The following is a 21757-nucleotide window of genomic DNA, read 5'->3' as shown; positions in this document are numbered from 1 at the left end:
TGAAAAGAGCAGCGGTTCCAGGGTGTGTCCGCTTGGGCTCAGGTCACAACTCAGGCAAGCTGCTTGGCCTTTCTGAAGCTCTGTTTCCACATCTGAGAAATGGAGATAATGTCCAGCTGGAGGTAGGCCCTGAGGTTAAGTAGTTGCATCTTCAAAGCTCTTTAGCCTAGTATATGGCATGTCGCAGTTGTACAGAGACTGATTGTTATTGTGACTTTCACCACAGTGAACTTCCAAGAAAAGAATGTGCATCTATCTGGTTTTTCCTGGTATCATGGGAGCAGTGGTAGATACACAGAGTGGCTGTGTGTACTTAGCTGAGTGTCCTTAAGTGGCAGCGTCTCTGCTGGCAGAAGGAAGGAGGCAAAGGGCCTGATGCCAGTGGACTCTTTTTATAGAGAATGGCAACTTAGAAGTCCCCTTAAGAAAACACTTTGTAACTGTCTTTGGCCTTAATTTAAAATGTCTTGCTGTGATGTTGGATTATGAATGAGAAAAAGAAAATACCTACCCTGTGTGTTCATGTGTTTTGAACCTTATAATTTGGGTGAGGCTGTTCATTTGTGAGTCAGGAAAGTGAAGCAGTCTCTCCTCCATTCATCTGCCACCTACGACAGCTGTGCCTTTTACAGCCCTTTCCCCAGAAGCCACTGGTGGTGCTAGAACTGGTGGAGAGGTCAGGATACGCAGGGTGGAGGCAAATTGATGGCAGATGGTAAGAGTCATCCCCATAGGTGATTGTGGGACCCTGCCTTTTTGGGTGGCTAGCTTTCACAGGAACTTGGGGGTAGTTAATCCCTTAATTTTATATTAATGGTGCTTGAATAAAAGAGTGACACAATCGTTTTAAAAATATACTGTCCTCTGACCCCTAGCTTCTATCAAAAATGGGTCTTTAGCCAGGGAGAGGGAGTATAACTCATTGTAAACTTGTAAGTGGACTGTGGTGCTGTTGGGACATTACTTTTTAATGATGAAGGACAGTTCATTTGAAACTTCTTGGCCAAACATCTTGCGGGATTACAAGATGTGTTTTATCCTCAGATCCTTTAACCAAAGTACTTTATTTTGCCTCAGGGTTACATTCCTTTCACTTTTGGTTCCCTAGATTTCTAAGATAAAAAGAATCTCTAAGAATTGGCTTAGTTTGGTTACTCCACAGGTTTGTTAGTACATTGATTTTCATAAAGGTAAAAAGTAGGTGACTATAGAGCACATTAAAGTTCTTCTTAAGCCTTTTGTGTCTGCTTTTGAAACACTGGGAACTAGTGCTTGTTTCCATGACTTCTTCAGGAAACACAGTGTTTGCTTCAAGTTGAGATTGCCTTATCTTATTTCTACCTTGAGATCTTGATTGCCAAAAAATACATTAGGTAAGCCATTTCTGTGATAAAGTCTGCTCTTTTAAGAAACCTTAAAGGGTACCCACCAACAAGACTTCTACTTGGCTTGCCAGCTATATGGGCACTGTAGGGGCTGTACCAGTGCCGTGCCATTCCAGTCTTGTATTTGCTTTGGTTACCTTAAAGTACATTTCTCTCAGGGTTAATGGCTTGTTTATCATTATAGTAAACAAGTAATTTGGTAAGGTAAAAATATCAGTCAGCCCTTGGATGTACTTAAGCAGCTTGCTTCCTCCATGCTAGGGCATTGCGTTAGTGTCCTGGGGCTGCCCAAACAAATGACCAGAAACTGGGTGACTTAAAACCACAGAACTTAATTACCTCATAGTTCTGGAGGCCAGAAGTCCTAAACCAAGGTGTCAGCAGGGCTGTGTTTCCTCCAGAAGCTCTGGGGTCAGTCCATTCCTTGCCTCTGGTAGCTTCTGGTGGCTAAAGGCCTTCCATGCCTTGTGGCTGTGTCACATCGTTCTCTTCCTCTGTGGTCACACTGCCGCCTCTGTGTGTGTGTTGCCTCGTTCACTTCTGTGTACCTGCTTCTGTCTTGTAAGGACACCACTGATGGCATTTAGGGCCCACCTAGATGATAATCCAGGATCATCTACTCATCTCAAGATCCTGAATTTAATTATATCTGAAGAGATCTTTTTTCCAAATAAGATGACATTCACAGGTCCTGGGCATGAGGACACGGGCCTTTCTCGTGGAGCCCCTGCTGCAGGCATGTTAAGAACAAAGTCGGCATTCTTAGGTATTCCTGCCATGCACTGAGCCTGGCCAAGGGCAAGTAGGCAATCATTATTTCCAAGACTATTTAGCATTTAATTTATATTATTCAAGGGTTAGCAGTGTGCTCTAAAAAATTTAGTATAGCTAACAAATATCCATTGAACATCTTCCACTCTGCAGAGAACATCGCGTGGCATTGACTGTCATTTCTGGTGACAAAGTCCCTGTTTAATTGCAGAGGCCATCTGAGTGGGGCCACGGGAGTGGCAGTCAGGGTCTAACCCAGTCTTCCCTTGGCTAAGAATAGGTTCTTTCTCCGGAACACAGTCTCTGAAAGTGACAATTCTGTAGTTTGTTGCACGTTTTTCTTAAAAGACAGTACTCTGGTATCTTTGAAAGATTACTTTTCCTTTGTGTTTGGCCTGAGCAGTCGTTCTGAAAAATATTGACTTTGACCATTGGATTGTGTGGGGCTAGTTGCCTCTAACATTTTAAAATCTGTTGTTTTGCAGGCCCTGCAGATGTTGTCTTTGTATAATGTTCTGTTTAATATTTTTATTTAATGTAATTTGGTATGGTTCATTTGGATGCTGTTCAAATGAGGTGCTTGTTTTCTCTTTGTTTCTTTTCTTTCTTCTCTTTCTCTCCCTCTCTCTTTCTCTCTCTTGTTTCTAGTCTTGTGTCTCTGTTTAAGAAGAACATGAGTTGGCTTCAGGACAAATGACCGGTAACACTCTATTTGTCAAAACAGCAAGTGACTAGATTGAAAATTGTATCCCCCCACCTGAGTGAAATTAAAATAACTGATGCCACAGTAACTCCCTTCTAGCCAGTGGTTGCCCACTTATTTTACACAGGAGCTTTAGTGAGCAAAATAAATGAGCTTATTTTGTGAGAGATGTCTGCATGCTTCCTCCCCTGGATGATAAAATTAGTTTTTTATAGCACATAAATATGTATAATGATGAGCCCTTGCATACAAGGTTTTTATGAAGTGCTTTTACTGCTGTGCCCTGAAGGAAATACCAAGACTATTTGCAAGTAGGATAGAGCTGGTAAGTCGTTAAAGGTTTCAATTTTCCATTGGAAGGTTTGAGACCTGGGCTGAGCTACAAATTAATTCACTGTTCAAATTGTGTTGAGATTAGATTTTACTTAACATTTCTGTGTCCTAGTCTTGAGTGGTATAAGAGGGGTGCAGTTTTTCTTGGAAATCTCTCTTTTGAGATAAAGCTTCTTAGGAAGAGAAGTGTAATCTTGATGAAAGCAGATACATGAAATGTAAATTTTTACTCTGACTAAAATACTGGGTTTCTGGAAGGAAGATAAATTTGGGGCTTAAGGTTTTTCCTTTTGCTCAGGAAAGAAACCAGAATAAGTACTGTTCTTTATTAAAACCTATCATGACATTAGAAGTCCTTATAGACCTTCAAAGCCTGTCTGTATGTGCACATGTACACAAGTGTGTGTGTAAAAATCTGGCTTTACATAAAATAGGCCCCTTATTTTCAGATACGTCAGAGGCCTTAACCCTTGGATGGGCTGATTCACTGGTTTTTCCCGATGTGCAAGTGCAGACGTGGCTGGAAACCCTGATACCCTGATAGCAGCAGTTTTTGCAGTGCACATGTGTGAAGGTTGTCCTTTTGATCTGTGGCAACACTGTTTTCTTATAGATGTTGCCATTGCCTTGAAAATTCAGTCTGCCCAAAAGCTTTTTCTCATGCAGCAACCTTATTTCTTGTATCTAGGTTTCATAATAACTCATTATATAAAGGTATAATTTAATCAGCCCTTAGAGTATTTAAAAAAAAATGTCTTGGGGATCTTTACTTGTATCCTGAGCTCTTGCTTCGCTTATATATCCTGCTAGGCATTGAAGCTCACCATTTCACATAGAGGCTTTGGAAATAGATGAAAAGCCATCTGTGAGAGTAATGGGAAGCTTTGCATCAGAGTCTTGTCTCTGCCTCCATGGTAGCCATGACAAGCAACTGACCTGTAAAAACCTGCTTCCTCATTCCTTGTATAACGGGACTGATACTTCCCTGCCGGTTCTTCAGATATCAGAGGATCACATGAAGCCGAATAGGTAAAAATAAATATTGTTTTATTCAGGAAACTTGTACTTTTTAAGACAGTTTTTTCCTAATGTAAGGAAAACAAACGAAAAAACACAACCCACTCAATCCTACCAGCCAACAAGAAAAAAAAGTATTTTAGTGAATTTTCTGTCAGTCATTTTCTATTTAACTTACTGATTGAGATCACTACCTTCCATTTATTAATTGAGATTATACTGGTTATATACTTGTTGTATACTTCAAAAAATATGATAAGGAATTTCCAAAAGATATTTAAAAAACTTGTGATCAGCATCATGTTGACGGCCTTAGTGGTTTACAAGGTGAATATAACAGTTTACTTAAAGCTTTTCCTCTTGTCAGTATACGCTTCCACTTCATTGCCCTCTTTCCAGCCCGGGCAAAATATGTGACCATATTTTTGTCAACTACTTCTTAAAATGGCCAACAGTGTACCTCTGATTCATTATCTTCTACCATCAGTTATAGTATTGGAAAGCATGCTGCTTCAGTGGCAAAATTAAATAATTTCATTTCTGAATAAAATTACTGATTTTATACATACATTTGGTAATACAGAATTTTAAAGAACTTTAGTCATCATTTTGGTTCCCAGAGCTTTGAGCTTTTTTTTTTTTTTTTTTAAAGATTTACTTATTTTATTTCTCTCCCCTTCCCCCCCACCCCTGCCCCGGTTGTCTGTTCTCTGTGTCTATTTGCTGCGTCGTCGTCTTTATGGGCTTTTGTTGTTGTCAGCGGCATGGGAATCTATGTTTCTTTTTGTTGTGTCATCTTTGTTGATGTCACTTACCATGTGGGCGGTGCCATTCTTAGGCAGGCTGTACTTTCTTTCGTGCTGGGCGGCTCGCCTTATGGGGTGCACTCCTTGTGCATGGGGCTCCCCTATGCGGGGGACACCCCTATGTGGCACGGCACTCCTTGCGCACATCAGCAGTGAGCATGGGCCAGCTGCACACGGGTCAAGGAGGCCCGGGGTTTGAACCGCGGACCTCCCATGTGGTAGACGGACACCCTAACCACTGGGCCAAGTCTGCTTCCCTTCAGGACTTCTTATATGCATTTTTTTAAAAAATAATTTTTGTTTTTTATTTTTAAAGGAGCTTTAGATTACATAAATGTTAAATCCAAAATATAGGGTATTTTCATAAACTGCACCCCCTCCCCCTCCTTTACTTTCCCCCATTAACATCTTTCATTAGTGTGGTACATTTATTACAATTGATGAGTAGATATTGAAGCACTGCTACTAACTGCTTGCTTGCTTGTTTGTATAACACATTTGTCCTTTTTCTTTTCTTGAGCATAGCTGCATAAAATGGCTTCATATTGACATTGTTTTGTGATCTGTTTTTATTCACTGGACAACTAGGGAATGGCTCAGGTAGGCTATAGTCAATATCTAAGGTTAGCTATTGTGTCATCATAGAACAGCTAGTCTTAATGTACTTCTTAGGGCAGCCTCTGTGTTCTGTGGTCACCAGAATTTGTTTCTGAAACATGTTGGTAAGGTTGGAGAATTTTGATGATGTTAGAGATATCTGATTCTTTGTATTGTGTGTGATATTCCTTCAGGTGTTTGCCGGTCTTTGGTGTCGCACCTAATTTGTGATGCTGGAAGTATTCAGTTGTGGTTAATTCACAGGTTGAACTTTTGCCAGTGAGTTGCCAAGAGAGTAGTTGGTCATCTTCTACTTTCTTCTTAAAAATGATAATAGCTGTCAGCAATGATTTCCCCCAGTTTATCTCTCATAGGGAATCTAGTTGCTTTCCAAAATTTGACCTCCAAGTCAAAATCATTTAATACGGACAGATCAGTATTTGGAGAAGTTGGCGCATTGCTATCCAGCTGATTAATGACTCATCTTTAATGGTGGGTAGTTGACAACAACATCAGGCATTTTGTTTTCCTCTTAATGTAGTGATTCTCAGTCTCCAGAGTTCCTGAGTTAGTGGGTCTTGGATGGGGCCCAAGAATTCGAATTTGCTAATGTTGATGCTGCTGGTATGTGGAACCACACTTCCAGAAGCTCTGCTCTTAACCAGTTGACCAATAGGTGTGGCAATCAATGGAATGCTTAGAGTGGAAGTTCTTAACTCTGGCTGCACAATGGAATCAGCTGGGGAGCTCTAAAAATGTGTTAATATCTGGCTTCACCCCAAACATTCTTAGTTAATTGATCTGGAGTGCCACTTGGACATCAAGATCTTTTAAAAGTTCCCTAATGTGCTTCTTGGATTGAGACCCACAAATGTAGATAATCTCAACCATTATCTGGATTATTAGAGATAGACCGAAAAATTGACAGTTAAATTGCTTAACTGATAGAAATTAGCTTCAGGATCTACCTCTCTTTAAAATTTCTTTTTAGGGAATGAGTATGTGGAAGAACTAGTCTAGAGGGCTAAAAGTTCTGTGTACCTAAAGAAGTGTTACGTCTCAAATAAAATTCTTCAGTGGCTAGTGAGTCCTCTTTCACAATCTGGGTAAAAATTTCCTACTGCCCTGGTTGTGGAAGAAAGTTTGGAGGAGGATGTTTTATGAATGCTATACGGCACATGGGTAACAGAGGTGACTGACTCTTGGGAGATAAAGACATTGTACGCAGTAAAGGGTTGAGTTGAACACCCATTTGACTGACCAAAAGACCCTGGAGTATACGCTGTGCTTCACCCTTGGTCTTTCCAGACATGTTTGAAAGCAGGGATAAAGGGCATTCCCAGTCCTATAATCTTAGAACATTAAAAAATTAATAAGTTCCACAGAAGGTATAAAGATGTTTTATAGCATCTAGAATGTGAACCTGAGTTACACAGTTTCTTGGGATAAATTCCTGGTATGCTGTTGGCCATTGCATCAAGTGAGAATTTTAACTTTAGTGTTTGATAATTAATGTCAAGTGTTTAGTAGATATATGCTAAAATGTTTCATCAGAAAGCTTGCAGGAATGTGGCAAGACTTCCACACATTGCTGTGAGAGTCCTTACCAGGTTAGAGCCCCTTTAATCTTTCACTAAAATGGAAATAATGTTTCACGCAAGTTGGCCTAAGTGTGTGTCTTTTTGGTATCTGCAAATAAAGGCCTTGTGGGAGAGATAGTTCTTTAGTATACTCCATAATGTATGTATCAACATTTCTGCTTACCTATTGCATTTCTTCATGTGTTAAGATGAAAACCGTCAAGTCAGATGATGTATATGTGAAGTATTTTATCAAATTATTCCAGGCAGCGTAGGCCTTTTGACAGCCAGTTTGTATGAGGCGTGTGTGCAATGAATTGTTTTGATTTTATTTCCAAAGGGCAGGAATGTTTCCAGAACAATAGCTTGCAAACAGCATGGCATAAAAAGGGTGAGAGGCCCTTGAGAGAACTGACTTTGGTTCAGTTCCGGAGAGGCTTATCTGTAGATTTGAGTTAGTTTCACAATTGCATGGCTCTCTCCAGAGGTGGAGTCTGCCAAGTCAGAAACACACCGTTAGTTTTTGTGTTCTTCTAGGTTTTGGGGCTACACATTTCTCTCTAAAGGCCAGATAGGCAGTTTGAGGCATAGGGGAAGAGTGAGAAGTAAGTTTATTTGAAAAGGGCATGTAGTTCAGGTCTTGAGCAGACAAGATAGTGTGGAATAACTAATCTTTTTTTTTTGGTCTATTGAGTGTTTTAGCCAACAATTTATTTTTACTTATTTAATTCAGATCTTATATTTAAAAGTCAGACGAAATATTTGAGAACAAATAGCCTGTATATTGATTAACAAATGATATCATTCAAAAAAAACTTTATAAACATTTATGTGAGATAACTTGGGAAAGTTCTCCTTTTTTTCCTTAGGGGTTAATCTTTTTTTGTAGGTTTTCTAAACTCCTTATTGAGGTCCCATGATTTTAAAACTAAAAATTTTAAAAGGAATAAATTACAGACTCTAATGATTTTACTTTATATTCCCTTCCCTTACAACCTGGTCAGACTGGACATAAAGAAACATACGTTTAATTCAGCTAACATTTTCAGTAGTGCCTTTTCTGAGAAAGTGTCGTCGTTATTTTTCCTGGGCTTATCAGTTCCAGTAACCTTTATTTTCTTTATTAAGTTTAAAAGATTATAGTTAAATTTTGAAAAACAAAGTTCATAGTTTCCCAATATAATTGTTGTTTTGTGGTTGGGAAGGCTTTTCTTTTTTATTCTTGGTTTTAACACCATAACTATTTTACAAAAATGTAATCAAGGGGGTGTGGATGTACCTCAGTGGTTGAGTGCCTGCCTCTCATGTACAAGGTCTTGGGTTCAATTCCTGTATTCTGGAAAAAAAAGAAAATCATCTTACAGTTTCATGCTTTTTTTAAAAAACAAATTTTATTGATATATATTAATAGAGCATACAGTTCATTCAAAGTGTACAATCATTTGTATTTGGTATAATTGTATAGTTGTATATTCATCATTTCAGTCATTATTAGAACATTTTCATTATTTCAAGAATAATAAAAACCAGACAGACAAACATGAAAATTCTTCATCTCTCAATCTCTGTGCTTCCCCTGCCGTACATAGCTGCAATCTGGCTATTCTTGCACATTTATTTATTTATTTTTAAAGCCATTTTCTTGAGATATATTCACATACAATACACTTTAAAAATTAAAATCACATCACAATTTATTCATGTTTTGAAGTTTAATGGTGATTTTGGTTGCTTAATATTCTGTTGAAATGGTGAACCGTAATTTATTTGTCCCCAAATATTGAGTCTTGAGGTTGATTTTCAATATAATTTACAGCATAGTAGTACTATAGATTAAACATTTACTCTTCCATTGAAATTAGGTTAAAAAGTTTTAATTGTTTTGTGGCGCTTGATATCCATTAACTTTTTTTTTTTTAAAGAGGTACCAGACATTGAACCCAGGACCTTGTATTTGGGAAGCAGGTGCTCAACCACCGAGCTACATCCGTTCCCCAGTGAGAGTTGGTTTTTTCGTTTGTTTGTTTGTTTTTAGTAGGTACCTGGGATTGAACCCAGGACCTCAAACATGGGCAGCAGGAGCTCAACCACTTGAACTACATCTGCTCCCTTTATTAACTTTCAAATGAGGGTTTGTTTTTGCTTTGTGTTAAATTTTTATAATTTGGGGACCATCTCTAAATTTTACTAAATGGAGAACTGAAAATTATATAAAGCATAAAAGTATTGAGCCTCTCAACTTCCAAAGCAATAACTTTCTAGGCTCTGGTTAGCAATAATAATACTATTATTAGCTATTATCATTAAGAACCTACTCTCTGCTAGATGCTTTATGTATTTTATTGTCTTTTAGGATTGCAGTTAGTATTGAGTAAATTGGTAAAACTGCTTACCAATTGCATAAACCAGACTAGTGCACTTAAGCCTAAATTAGTGAATTAAAAATAAATTCGGTTTCTTGGCCATAGTATTTTGTTTATTAAATTGTAGGCCAGGCAACAACTTCTCAAACTACAGAGTACCTTGACTTTGGTTTTTTCTGGTATTAACAGAACATTCTTATTCATGCCGATGGTTCCATTTGTAAACTAGATCATGCCCTGCTTGAATTTTGAATGCCTGGTAATAATGTACTCTTAATTGCAGGTCAGTGGAGCTAAACTAATTGCTTGTTCGGCACTTGGATGGCCTTTTTAATTTGCTGTCTAATGTACTCTTTACTAGAAATACACTATATATTGTTATCTAAGCAAAACTCTTTAAAATCATCTTTCAAACAATAATGACTGATAGTTTGCCCATAATCTTTCAAAAGAAAAGAACATTGGTATTGTAGAAAGTTATAATTTGTAACTACTATTTTTTAAGTGTATTTGTATCCATTTTGGAAGGTATACATAAAATGACTGCAATGGTTTATATCGGTGTAAACCATAGTTTTGGTAGTTTTCCTTACCAACAGTTATTTTGCTTTATGCTTTTACTATGTCTTAAATGGTAATAATGATATGGACTTTTGGAACAGTCACTTATTTCAGACTCTGCAGTTTATCCAAAAAGATTGCCATTTATCCATCGATTTTGTAGTTTGGTTAAAAAACAAAACAAAACTATGCTGTCATTTTCAGCTTGCCGAGATTGATCATAGAGCTACTTTTGTAATTTGTAAAAACACTTGTTCATAAGTCAGTAAAATGGTTAATGCATATAGTATTTTTTTCTTCTCAACTTCCCCAGACTAGGCAACAGGGTAGCTCTGTACTGGACTTCCTTTTCAACTCTTTGATTTCTAATTTCCTTTATTTAATCTTTTTTAAGCAGCTACTGAGTACCAGGAACTGTTGTAGGTGTTGGGGATACCATAGTATTCTTTTCTTTTTATGTTAAAATCTCTGAAATGAGTCTTAGAGCTCTGTACTTTTAGAAATAGAATAATGTAAACAAGGAACTTCTACTAAAAACAATTTAATAGATGTCTGTATCCATCTTTTTAAAAAATTAGTTCATTGCATCTTTTCCTTATTTTCCATAGGTTATTTCTTATGAGGGTCATGGATATCCCTTATCTAAATTTGGAAGGACCAGACTGTAAGTAAATTTTTTATGTTCTCATTGCATCTTTAAGTGTGTGGTCTGGAAGGGATAACTAGAAAAGTATTACTTTAAGGAAGAGCTTTATTCTTTTATTGGTTTGTAGTGATCTGGTGGTTGACAAGGATAGTATGCTTGAGTTAAAGAGCCCTTAGGCCTCGATTAACTCTTTTCTCTATTTACATTTTCCAGTTTATGCATAAATTGAGTCTTAAAATTATCACTCAACTCTAATGTCATCTTTTTCTCTAAATATTTATAATAGATTTTTTTAAAAATATCTATTTTTTCATTATTTCTCTCCTGCCTCCCCCCATGTTGTCTGCTCTCTGTGTCCGCTAGCATTCTTTTCAGCAGCACTGGGAATCTGTGTCTCTTTTTGTTGTGTCATCTTGCTGCATCAGCTCTCTGTGTGTGCAGCGCCACTCCTGGGCAGGCTGCGCTTTTTTCGCACGGGTCGATTCTCCTTGCGGAACACACTCCTAACACGGGGCTCTCCTGTGTGAGGGACACCCCTGTGTGGCACGGGACTCCTTGCGTGTATCAGCACTGCGCGTGGGCCGGCTCACCACACAGGTCAGGAGGCCCTGGATTTGAACCCTGGACCTCCCAAGTGGTAGGCAGATGCTCTATCAGTTGAGCCAAATCCGCTTCCTTATAATAGATTTTAAGTTATAGTAACTTGGTAAATTTCCTAATTATCTGAATATTTATACATTTAAGTTTAGTAGGTTGATTTTTTTTCTCCATTAAACACCTTGGAAGGCCAGTGTTTATGGGAGGTGGTTGCTTCTTATTTTCTTCTGCTTATTCTCTGGTTTATCCACATCACCCCATTCTTCTTTTCCATTATTCTTTCTCTAGCCTTGGTTTATTTGCATTAATACATGCCCTAGGGATTTAGAAATGGGTGATCTGTAGTATTGATAATCAATACAGTGATTGTTTGCAGGCATACTATATTACACTCCCTGTTAGACTTAAATTATCTGTCATTCTTCCTACCATTGTGTAAGATAAATATCATTCCCAATTTATAGCCAAGGAAATGGATGCTCAGAGTGGTTGGTTCTCTTGCTCACAGTTGCACCGTTAATGCAAATCCAGGATTAGAACACAAGATTGTGACTCTAGGGACTGCCTCTACTAAAACAAAATGAGTTCTCTTAATTTGGACAGTGCATTGTTTTGTTTTGTTTAAATAACATGTAGACATTGGGATTAGAGGGGAAGTTAAATGTTTACTGAAACTTCTTGACCTGTTTTTTTCCTTAAAAAAAATTGTACAGGAACCTCATGAAAAGATATATTTCTGCATAGAATTGCTAGGGCTCAAATTAATTGTGGGTTCTAAGTCACAGAATCAGGGCTAGGCTGTAATGACAAAGTACTATTAATCAAAAGAATACCTTAGGAGTTGTTTAATAATTGTGAGGCCTTCACAATAATTGTCCGAGTTAGCATGGGCTTAATTTCATCAGAGAACCACTGATGTACTTGTTCACTTTTGAGCAGTAACCATTTCTGTCTTATAGTACAACCTAAACGGGATCACGTTCTCCATGTGACATTCCCCAAAGAATGGAAAACCAGTGATCTTTACCAGCTTTTCAGTGCCTTTGGTAAGCCAGAGGGTTTTGCTGTTCTTTTGGCCTAGGTGATCAAAGGTATGCAGACAACTTCAGCTTGGGCATAAAAGAATGTTAATATGCAAGGTTTTAATCTCTTTTTTTAATATGGTGCTATCTTTGAGCTAATATGACGTGAGAAACTTTTAATAGTACTTCAGTAGTATGTAGTCTTTTCAAAAATACTTGAAGTTTATTGAAAAATGGTAAAGTGATTATATCTTTTTACATGTAGAATAAAAAGCAGATACAAAGAGTGATTTCTGTATAACTAATACTATTTAAACTACGTAAGAAATAAAACTGTCACACTGAAGGTCTTGGATAGGATTTTTTTTCCCTTCCACTTTTTACTTGCCTGTATTTTCTAAAATAAGCATACATTCGTTTTCATAATTGAAAATTTTATACGTGTAAGTTTTAAAAGAGTGAAGACAGATATATTTCTGCAGTTATCCTATTCTTTGCAGATAGTCCAGATGACTTCTGAAATCTTAGTCCTGCTTTTTAATTTAAAATACACACATAGAAATGCAGTTGAATTTCAAGGCCCATTTCTTTTGAAAGCTTTTGTTGTTTTTCTTGTATTGGTAAGCTTCTTAACCTCTGTGCAGTCAAACTTCAGTTGGCTAAGTAAAATGTTCAGAGTAGAAGTTTTTTCAGTTAAATTAAGGGGAAAAAAGCTCTGTGATCATGGCAAGTAACTTCTGTATCTTTTTTTTCCTCATTGGAGTTAATAATACCTATTTCATCAGCATGTCATGAGGGTTAAGTTAGCTAATTCACAGAAGGCATTAGAGTGTGACATATAGTAACTACTCAATAAATGTTAGCTATTATTTAAGAAACAACACACGCAGACTGGAGAGGTAACCAAATAAATAGTAAATGACTTTCTTAATTGGGAAAGTCAGTATGACAATTTATGGTACACAAGAAGTTAGACTTTTTTTTCCCTTGATGGTAAAACTAAACAGTTTCCAAGAATTTCTAACTTTCAGAAATTTTAGTAGGAATTAAAACATTTTTCAGTGCTAAATTCTGATGATGTTTACCCATTTTTAAAATTCAGTCCTGTGTTTTTTTCAAGACTTTTAGTAGGATAATTAGGTCTCTGCTTTCCCTCTATTTTCTCTAACTTCCTATCCCGCTAGTCCTTCCTCTCCCCTCCTGTCCCCACCCTCCTTTCTTCCTCAGTGGTCCCCTCCATCCCATTCTGTTTGCATTTAACTTTTATTTTTATTTATTTTTAAAGATGTATTTATTTATTTTATTCCCTCCCCCCGCCCGCAGTTGTCTGTTCTCTGTGTCTATGTGCTGCATGTTCTTCTTTGTCTGCTTCTGTTGTTGTCAGTGGCACGGGAATCTGTTTCTTTTGGTTGCGTCATCTCTTTGTGTCAGCCCTCTGTGTGGGTGGCACCATTCTTGGGCAGGCTGAACTTCCTTTCGTGCTGGGCGGCTCTCCTTACGGGGCGCACTCCTTGCGCGTGGGGCTCCCCTACGTGGGGAACACCCCTGCATGGCATAGCACTCCTTGCACGCATCAGCACTAAGATTTATTTATGTATTTATTTGTTTATTCCCCAATCCCCCCCTTCTTTTTTGCATTCGCTGTCTGCTCTCTGTGTCCATTCACTGTGTGGGCTCGCTTCGTCTGCTTGTCTTCTCTTTAGGAGGCACTGGGAACCAAACCTGGGACCTCCCATGTGAGAGAGTGGCATTCAGTTGCTTGAGCCACCTCCGCTCCCTGCTTTGTTGTATGTCTCATTGTGTTTCCTCTTTGTGTCTCCTTGCTGCCTCATCTTGTTGCATCAGCTCACTATGCCAGGCCGTTGTGCCAGCTCACCATCTTACCCATCTTCTCCAGGAAACGAATGTGGTAGGCGGGAGCTCAGTCGCTTGAACCACATCTACTTCCCTTTTTTGCATTAAATTTCTAAGGAGTATTTGCCTCTTAAATGTGTGAATGTCATTTTATATTACTGTACTGCTTTTTGCCCATGTTTTTCTTTTCTCTATTAGTCTACCGTGGTTTCCTCTCTCTGACTCCTTTTTCTTGTTCTCTTTTTTGCCACCTGTTTCCTTTACTTGGCTTTGATTATCAGAATTGAATGTTCCCATTCTTAATTTTTGAAGTTTGTGTTTCTTAAAAAGAAATGTTTTTTTAAAAATTGTGGTGAGTGAACTTGGTCTCTGATTTTTGTTAGTGGCCTTGAAAGGAAAAAAGTCTCCAACCCTGATATAAGATTGAGCTGAATGATGAAATTCCCCAGGATGTAATCGATGGTTTTTTATTTTGTTTTAAAAACAAATTTCCTAATATGGTCTCCTGCCATCCCCTTACCCATCCCCTCACTCCCGCCACCCCAGTTTATCTTGTCTCTTAAATTTTTAAGCTAAATAACTGCTGTGATAGTTGTAATTAATAAGTTTAAGTGGGAGTAGGCTGGCTGTCAGTAGGGCTGAGATTCTGATCAATTTTTAAAACAGCACCTAATCTCTTTAAATTATAGCCCATACTGATAATATATCAAATATACAAATAAAATCTGACAGCTCTCTACATAGTCAAATGTTGAGTTTTCTGTTGATTCACTATTACAGGTAACATTCAGATATCCTGGATTGATGACACATCAGCATTTGTTTCTCTGAGCCAGCCTGAACAAGTACAGATAGGTAAGTGTTTTGGATATTTATTTTGTGTATTGACCCCTCCCCTGACCCTCTACCCCAAATCTAAAAGCTGTGGATTTGATCACTCAATTTACAAGTATTGCTGCCTGGTTTTGTGGCTTTCTGTCAGCTTCTTTGTAAAATAAAAGAAATTAACAATATCATGTGTAGTTGAGAAAAGAAGACAAATGTATCTATTCACTAGATATACTAGGAAAAAAGAGACTGTATTCTAGATGACTAGAATGTATTTTTTCACTTACCTCCATTCTGTTCCTTTTCCATTGTACAATTTCTAAAATGAGTTGCAGATTAGCCAAATTTGACTTTTTGTTTTGAAAAATTAGGAGCAGATTGAGAGAAATAGGGAAGACCAAAACGAGATTTTTTAATAAACAAACTACTGCACAATAAAACTCCGATATCTTAACTATCCAATATTGTAACTATCAGAAGTATATAGTGATGAGTAATTGCATGTAAAAATTTTTATAAATGTACAAATTTAGATCAGAAAATTTTGATATTTTTGATGAATTATTTAACCATTGCAGAAATAGAGACTAAGTTGTAGGGGTTGAAAGCTTAACCTCTGGAATCATCACTTGTGTGGCCTTGAGCAAGATACTTACCTTTCTAAGCTCCTGCATTTCTCTATAAACCAGTGATAGTAGTATCAACCTCTTAGGGTTATTATGAAGATTACATGACATTATATATTTAAAGCTTGGATAGCTTTGAACATTTTTTATGGTTATTTAATAATAGATTTCGGTGTGAAGTGTTCTTCAGGAGTACGTAACAGCAGATGTGGTATTGAATGCATGGGGGTAAATGATGTTGCTTCTTAAATATTTGAATGTTTTCTTGGATTTGTTTCTGTTTTAAAGTGATCCATTCCCCGACAGCCCTTGGAAAGTTGTAAAGAGAGCTAAAGATAACTTCAAATGGGGAACAGGGACCCTGAGGTTAGACTGTTGTGAGGTTTCAGTATGACCGAAAGAACATTGAACTAGGACTTCTGACCTGTGCTGTAGTCCAGCCTCCTTTACCTACCAGGTGTGAGTTAGAGAAAGTTACTTCTTTTAGTTCCCTCATTGATTGCACTGGGATGACATTAAAGCAGTCCAGTGGGATGGAAGGAGACACATAGGTTTTGAAGTCAGACTGACATGGGGACTAACTTTGGCTCTACTACTTGTCAACCACGTGTCTTGGGGCAAGTTATCAAAACACAGACTTCTCGTTTGTGAGAGAGAGATAATAATGGTTACTTTAAAGGATTATTTTGAAGATGAACAAGATCATGGATTTTAAGTTCCCAGCAAAAAACTTGGCACTCTACAAGCAGTGCTTGACAAATGGTAGGTAATTATTAAAATATCTGCTTAGCCTCTCTTGCTGTGAACAGTAAAAATGAGTGTGTGTAAACGTGCTTTGAAATCTTTAAAACACTCATTATTAGTATTTAAACAAGCATAATTCCTTGTTTATGTGTATAGGATGGCAAAGTTTTTTTTAATGTTTCTGTTATAGCACATTTGATGTCAAAAAAATGACAGTAGCTTTTAGGTAGAATATTTTATTCAATGATAACTGACATTGGGAAACTACATTTCAGAATCATAGGTAGTGACAGAAACAATCTGTCGTATTTGATAGTTTGCTCATTTGTGATACCTCCCTGAGGGCAATGTTGGGCCCATCTCATTCACTTCTGAATCTTTTTCTAGTTCTGGCACACATTGTGGTGTGAGTAAGTAAATACATGTTTGAATGCGCAATAGGCCAAATGGAATTGTGACCTTTTTACCTTTTCCCTTCTAAATTAAGAAGTAGATGATTTTTGTCTTTCTGTATATTCAACTCTGCTAGTAAAATTTAATTTTCCATTCTAGTCTCTTTTCTTACACCAAGATGATTCTTAACCTAAATAGCTGGCCATTTGCACATACTATACCTGTGACGATAGTATTTACTTTGCCAGGTGATCTTTTATTCAACCATCCTCTCCCTCCAGAGCCTGACTGTATCCTCCTTCCCTTCTCATCTCAACTTAAGCACCACTTCTACCAGATGTCTTCCCTGACTCTCTCTGTAGGGATCAGACCCTGTGCTCTATGCTTGTGTAGCATCCTTTACTAACATAGGTTGTTTGATTGTCTTCCCAAATGGACTGCAAACTCTGAAGGTGGGCTCCTTATCTCTCTTGTTTTCCATTGTGTTTTCAGCACCTAGAGTAGTAGTGTCTGATATTAGTTAATTATATGCTAAATGCTAAATATTTATTGAATTGAATGCATGATATTCATAGTATTATGATTTAGAAATATCCCTTTGTGCATGAAGGATATGTTTAATGCTTGTAGGTCTTTTGCTGTAATTTCTAAAATTATGCAGATAAAAGATAAGGGAAGGGAAGCAGATGTGGCTCAACTGATAGAGCATCTGCCTACCATATAGGAGGTCCACATTTCAAACCCAGGGCGTCCTGGCCCGTGGGGTGAGCTGACCCACACACAGTGCTGCCGTGTGCAAGGAGTGCTGTGCCCTGCAGGGCTGTCCCCGGCATAGGGAAGCCCCACGGGCGAGGAGTGTGCCCCTCAAGGAGAGCCACCCCTGCATGAAAAAAGTGCAGCCTGCCCAGGAGTGGCACCACACACACGGAGAGCTGACAAAGCAAGATGACACAGTGAAAAGAGACACAGATTCCTGGTGCTGCCGAGAATGCAAGTGGACACAGAAGAACACACAGCAAATGGACATGAGAGAGCAGACTGTGGTGGGGGAGGGGAGAAATAAATAAAATAAATCTGAAAAAAAAGGACAAGGTAAAAAAAAATTTTTTTTTTTTTTGAGGTACTAGGGGCTGGAGGTTGAACTTGGGCCCTCAAATGTGAGAAGCTGGTGCTCAACCACTGGGCCACATTGGCCATTCTGAGTTGATTTTTTTCATTTTTTTTGCTTGGTGTTAGTTTTTGTTGTTTTTTAGGAGGCACTGGGAACCAAACCTGGGACCTACCATGTAGGAAACAGGCACTCAACTGCTTGAGCCATATCTATTCCCCACAACATAAAAATTTTTATTTTAGGTAATTCTAATGGTGCAAAGTTCTCAGGGTATCTAATGTGCTACAAAACCTAGTGCTATTTTAAACAAATTATGTATTCATTTTAGCAGAAATGGAGGATCTGTTAGATCAGTAATATAACATTGGAAAAATCATTGAACACCTATTTATATAGCAGCTCATAATGGCATCTTTGGCCCTGAAAGAAAATATTTTTTGATTTACATTTAAGGAGTTGCTTTTTAACTGACACCTGTCTTTTTCCATAATTTTAAGTCTAGTTAATAGTTTTTCAACACCTTGAATATGAAAGTTCCTTGTACAAAGTGCCATTTGGATTGATTCCTGTTTCTTTGTTTCTCCTGCTTCTCTGAACACAAGGGTCCTTGGTTGCTGTGGGATTTTCAGATGGTTCTAATCCATCTGAGGCCAGTGTTTGGCATTCTGCACCCCTGGTTCTTCAGTGAAGACAATACATGACTAATGTGAAACTTGATGCCATGGAAAAGAATTATTCTTGTCTTTAATGGTCACAGTTGAATAGCTCATTCATATTTAAGATTTTTGTATTTCGAATGTAATTTTGATAAATGGGAAAGAGCACAATGATATTTGAAATGTAGTAAAATTTTCTAGTCACACGCAATATTTAGACATAGTCTCTTGAATGTCCTTAAGTGCATTATAGGACACTGTCTCTCTGCCTCTAATTTTTATTGTAATTGCTTGAAAAAAGTCACCCTTTCATTTATTTTGAAAGCTGGAGATTGGTGCACACATGCACCATGTAGTATTACATGAAATTTTTAAGAAACAAATTGATAAAGGTACTTTAGAAGAGCTAGAAACCTAAAAATTATTTTCCTTTCCAAAGGTAGCCCAAATTCAGGTAGTTATGTAACTCTTGATATGCTGCTTTAGGAGCTTGCTCAGGGTGATTTACTGGCATGAGGGAAGAAAGATATTTGGCTTCACCCTAGTCCAAAATATGAATGTGCTTATATAAAGTTATACTCTTAATAGTACAGCTTTTCATGTCCTGAACTGGTAAATGTTAGAATTGTGGACATAACTCTTCAGGGGCAATTATTCAATACTGAATTGCTAAAAGGCTACTTGTAACTCCAAGCTTTACCTGTACTTTTTATTCTTTTAGTGTGTTTGGAGTCTGTAGTTATAAATCCATTTTGTTTGTTATGTTGATGATTTGTGTTCTCTCTTTTTCTTGTTCACACTAGCTAGAGGTTCACAACTTTGTTAATCTTTTCAAAAAACCTTTGGCTTAGTTCATTTTTCTTTATTGTTTGCTTTTTACTATTTTGTTGATTTCTGCTTTTTTATTACATCCTTTTATTTCTTTGGCTTTATTTTGCTCCTGTTTTTCTCGTTACTTGAAGTGGAACTTTATGTCATTGAATTTTCTTTTTTATTTCTTCTAAAAAATTTTGACCCTAGTATCCTAGTGGTTTCTCCTAGGTCAGCATAGCTTAGTTATTAGTCAATAATTGGTTAGTGCTTTATACATCTTGAGCCAGTAAGGCTTCTACCCTTTTCTAATCAGGGTGGAGAACATATTCACTGGTCAAGCAGTTTATAAGTCTACCTCAGTTTTTACTTTCTGTTAGGCCTTCTCCTCTGTGGGTGTGCAATACCTCATGTTTAGTTAGCAGTGAGTGGATAGCTAAGTCTCTGTTCAGGTCATTGATTTTGACCTTTTTTCTTTTTAAATACAACTATTTAAAGATATAAATTATCCGCTAAGCACTTGGTTTAGCAATTTCCCGTAAGCTATTTACTCTCAATCTATCTGTGTCTTTATATGTAAAGTGAGTCTCTTGTAGATAGCATTTAGTTGAGTCTTTTTATTAAAATTCTGATAACTCTGCCTTTTAATTGGAGGGTTTACTTCATTAATATTTAATATAATTATTGATATGGTCAGATTTAGGTTTGTAATTTTTAAATTGTCTTTTGTTCCTTCTGTTTTTTGTTCCTCTGTTCCTTCCTTTCCTGCCGCCTTTTGCATTATTTGAAAATTTTAAAGAATTCCATTTGAATTTCTTTATTGGCTTTTTGACCTTATGGCTTTGCATTAGGTCTTAGTGGTAGCTGTAGAAATCTCTCTCTGTATATATCCATAACTTTTCACTGTCATCTTACAGTTCATATTGTACCATTTCACATAGAATGTAGAAAGCTTGAAATCATATAGGTCCATTTACTCCAATCTCTATAATCTTCAATGCTAGAGTTGACATATATATTACATCTATCATCAGTGTAAGTTCCACAAAGGAGTGTTATAATTTTTCTTTAAATAAGCGTATGTATTTTAGGAAATTGAGGGAAAAAATTTTTTTAATCCTAGATATTTACCATTTCCAGTGCTCTTCATTCATTCCCAAAAACCTAAGTTTCTTTTTGGTATCATTTCCTTTCAGCATAAAGAACTTTGTTTAGTACTTCTTGTAGTACTGGTGTGGTGTCAACTAATTCTCTTAGTTTTCCTTTATCTGAAAATGTCTTCATTTTACTTACATTCATATAGGATGTTTTTGTTGGATATAAGTATTCTGTTTTTTTCTTTTAGCATTTTCCAGATGTGATTCCACTGACTTCTGGCTTCTATGATTTCCCGATGAGAAATTCACAGTCATTTGAATCACTGTTTCCCTGTATGTAATGTGTCATTTTTCTCTAGTTGCTTTCAAGATTTTCTCTCTACCATTGGATTTTCAGCAGTTGAACTATGATGTACTTAGACATGGTTTTCTTTGTAAAGAAAGTAGACTGTCTTCTAGAATCTGTAAATTTGTGTTTCATCAGATTTGGGAGGTTTTTAGCCATTATTTAAATATTTTTTCTGTTCTGTATTCTCTTGCCTCTCCTTTTAGGACTCCATTTAGCCATATGTAAGAGACCTTGTGATACTGTTCCAGAGTTTTCTGATGCTCTATTGTTTTTTTCTTCCTTCCTTTTCCTTTTTCTGTTTCTGATTGGATAATTTCTGCTGATATACAGGCTTTCTGCTTTTTTCCTCTATCATCATTCTGCTACTAAGCCTAGTCGGTGAATTTTAAAATTTCATTTATTGTATTTTTTAGTATTTCCATTCAGTTCATTTTTTATTTATATATAACTACATCCCTTCCTTTCTATTTATTTATTTGTTTTGTTTATTTGTTTATTTATTCCCCCCCCCCCTTGGTATGGTTTGCTTGCTGTCTGCTCTCTGTGTCCATTTGCTGCATGTTCTGCTGTGTCTGCTTGTCTCCCTTTGTTGCATCATCTTGGCTGTGCATGCTCTCCACGGGTGCGGGCCGTACGTCAGCTCTCCGCAGGCGTGGGCCAGCTTGCCTTCTTCACAAGAAGGCCCTGGGACGCGAACCCAGGGCCTCCCATATGGTAGACGGGAGTCCAGTCGACTGAGCCACAGTTACTTCCCCATTAAGTTCATTTTTAATCTTTATAAATTGGTTTATATTTACATTGTATGTAGAGGATCATACACTATGTTACATAATATCTTTGATTCAGAGTAATGAAGTCATACAGTATTTATCCGTTTGTTTCTGACTTACTCATATCATTTTTGTATT

At 37.3% G+C, this 21757-nt stretch overlaps 1 protein-coding gene across 1 annotated transcript in view; it reads left to right on the top strand.

Annotated features, from left to right (window-relative positions):
* The window catches only part of PARN (poly(A)-specific ribonuclease), a 154193-nt gene that overhangs the window by 37706 nt on the left and 94730 nt on the right, over positions 1-21757 (top strand). Inside the window, exons 17-19 of the mRNA XM_058286231.2 lie at positions 10725-10780; positions 12319-12405; positions 15016-15090. Coding sequence (XP_058142214.1) covers positions 10725-10780; positions 12319-12405; positions 15016-15090 — 218 coding nt within the window. The remainder of the gene's footprint in view (positions 1-10724; positions 10781-12318; positions 12406-15015; positions 15091-21757) is intronic.

This window comes from Dasypus novemcinctus, chromosome 23, assembly GCF_030445035.2.
Source record: "Dasypus novemcinctus isolate mDasNov1 chromosome 23, mDasNov1.1.hap2, whole genome shotgun sequence".
NCBI lineage: Eukaryota > Metazoa > Chordata > Mammalia > Cingulata > Dasypodidae > Dasypus > Dasypus novemcinctus.
This window is presented reverse-complemented; position numbering and strand designations above follow the sequence as displayed.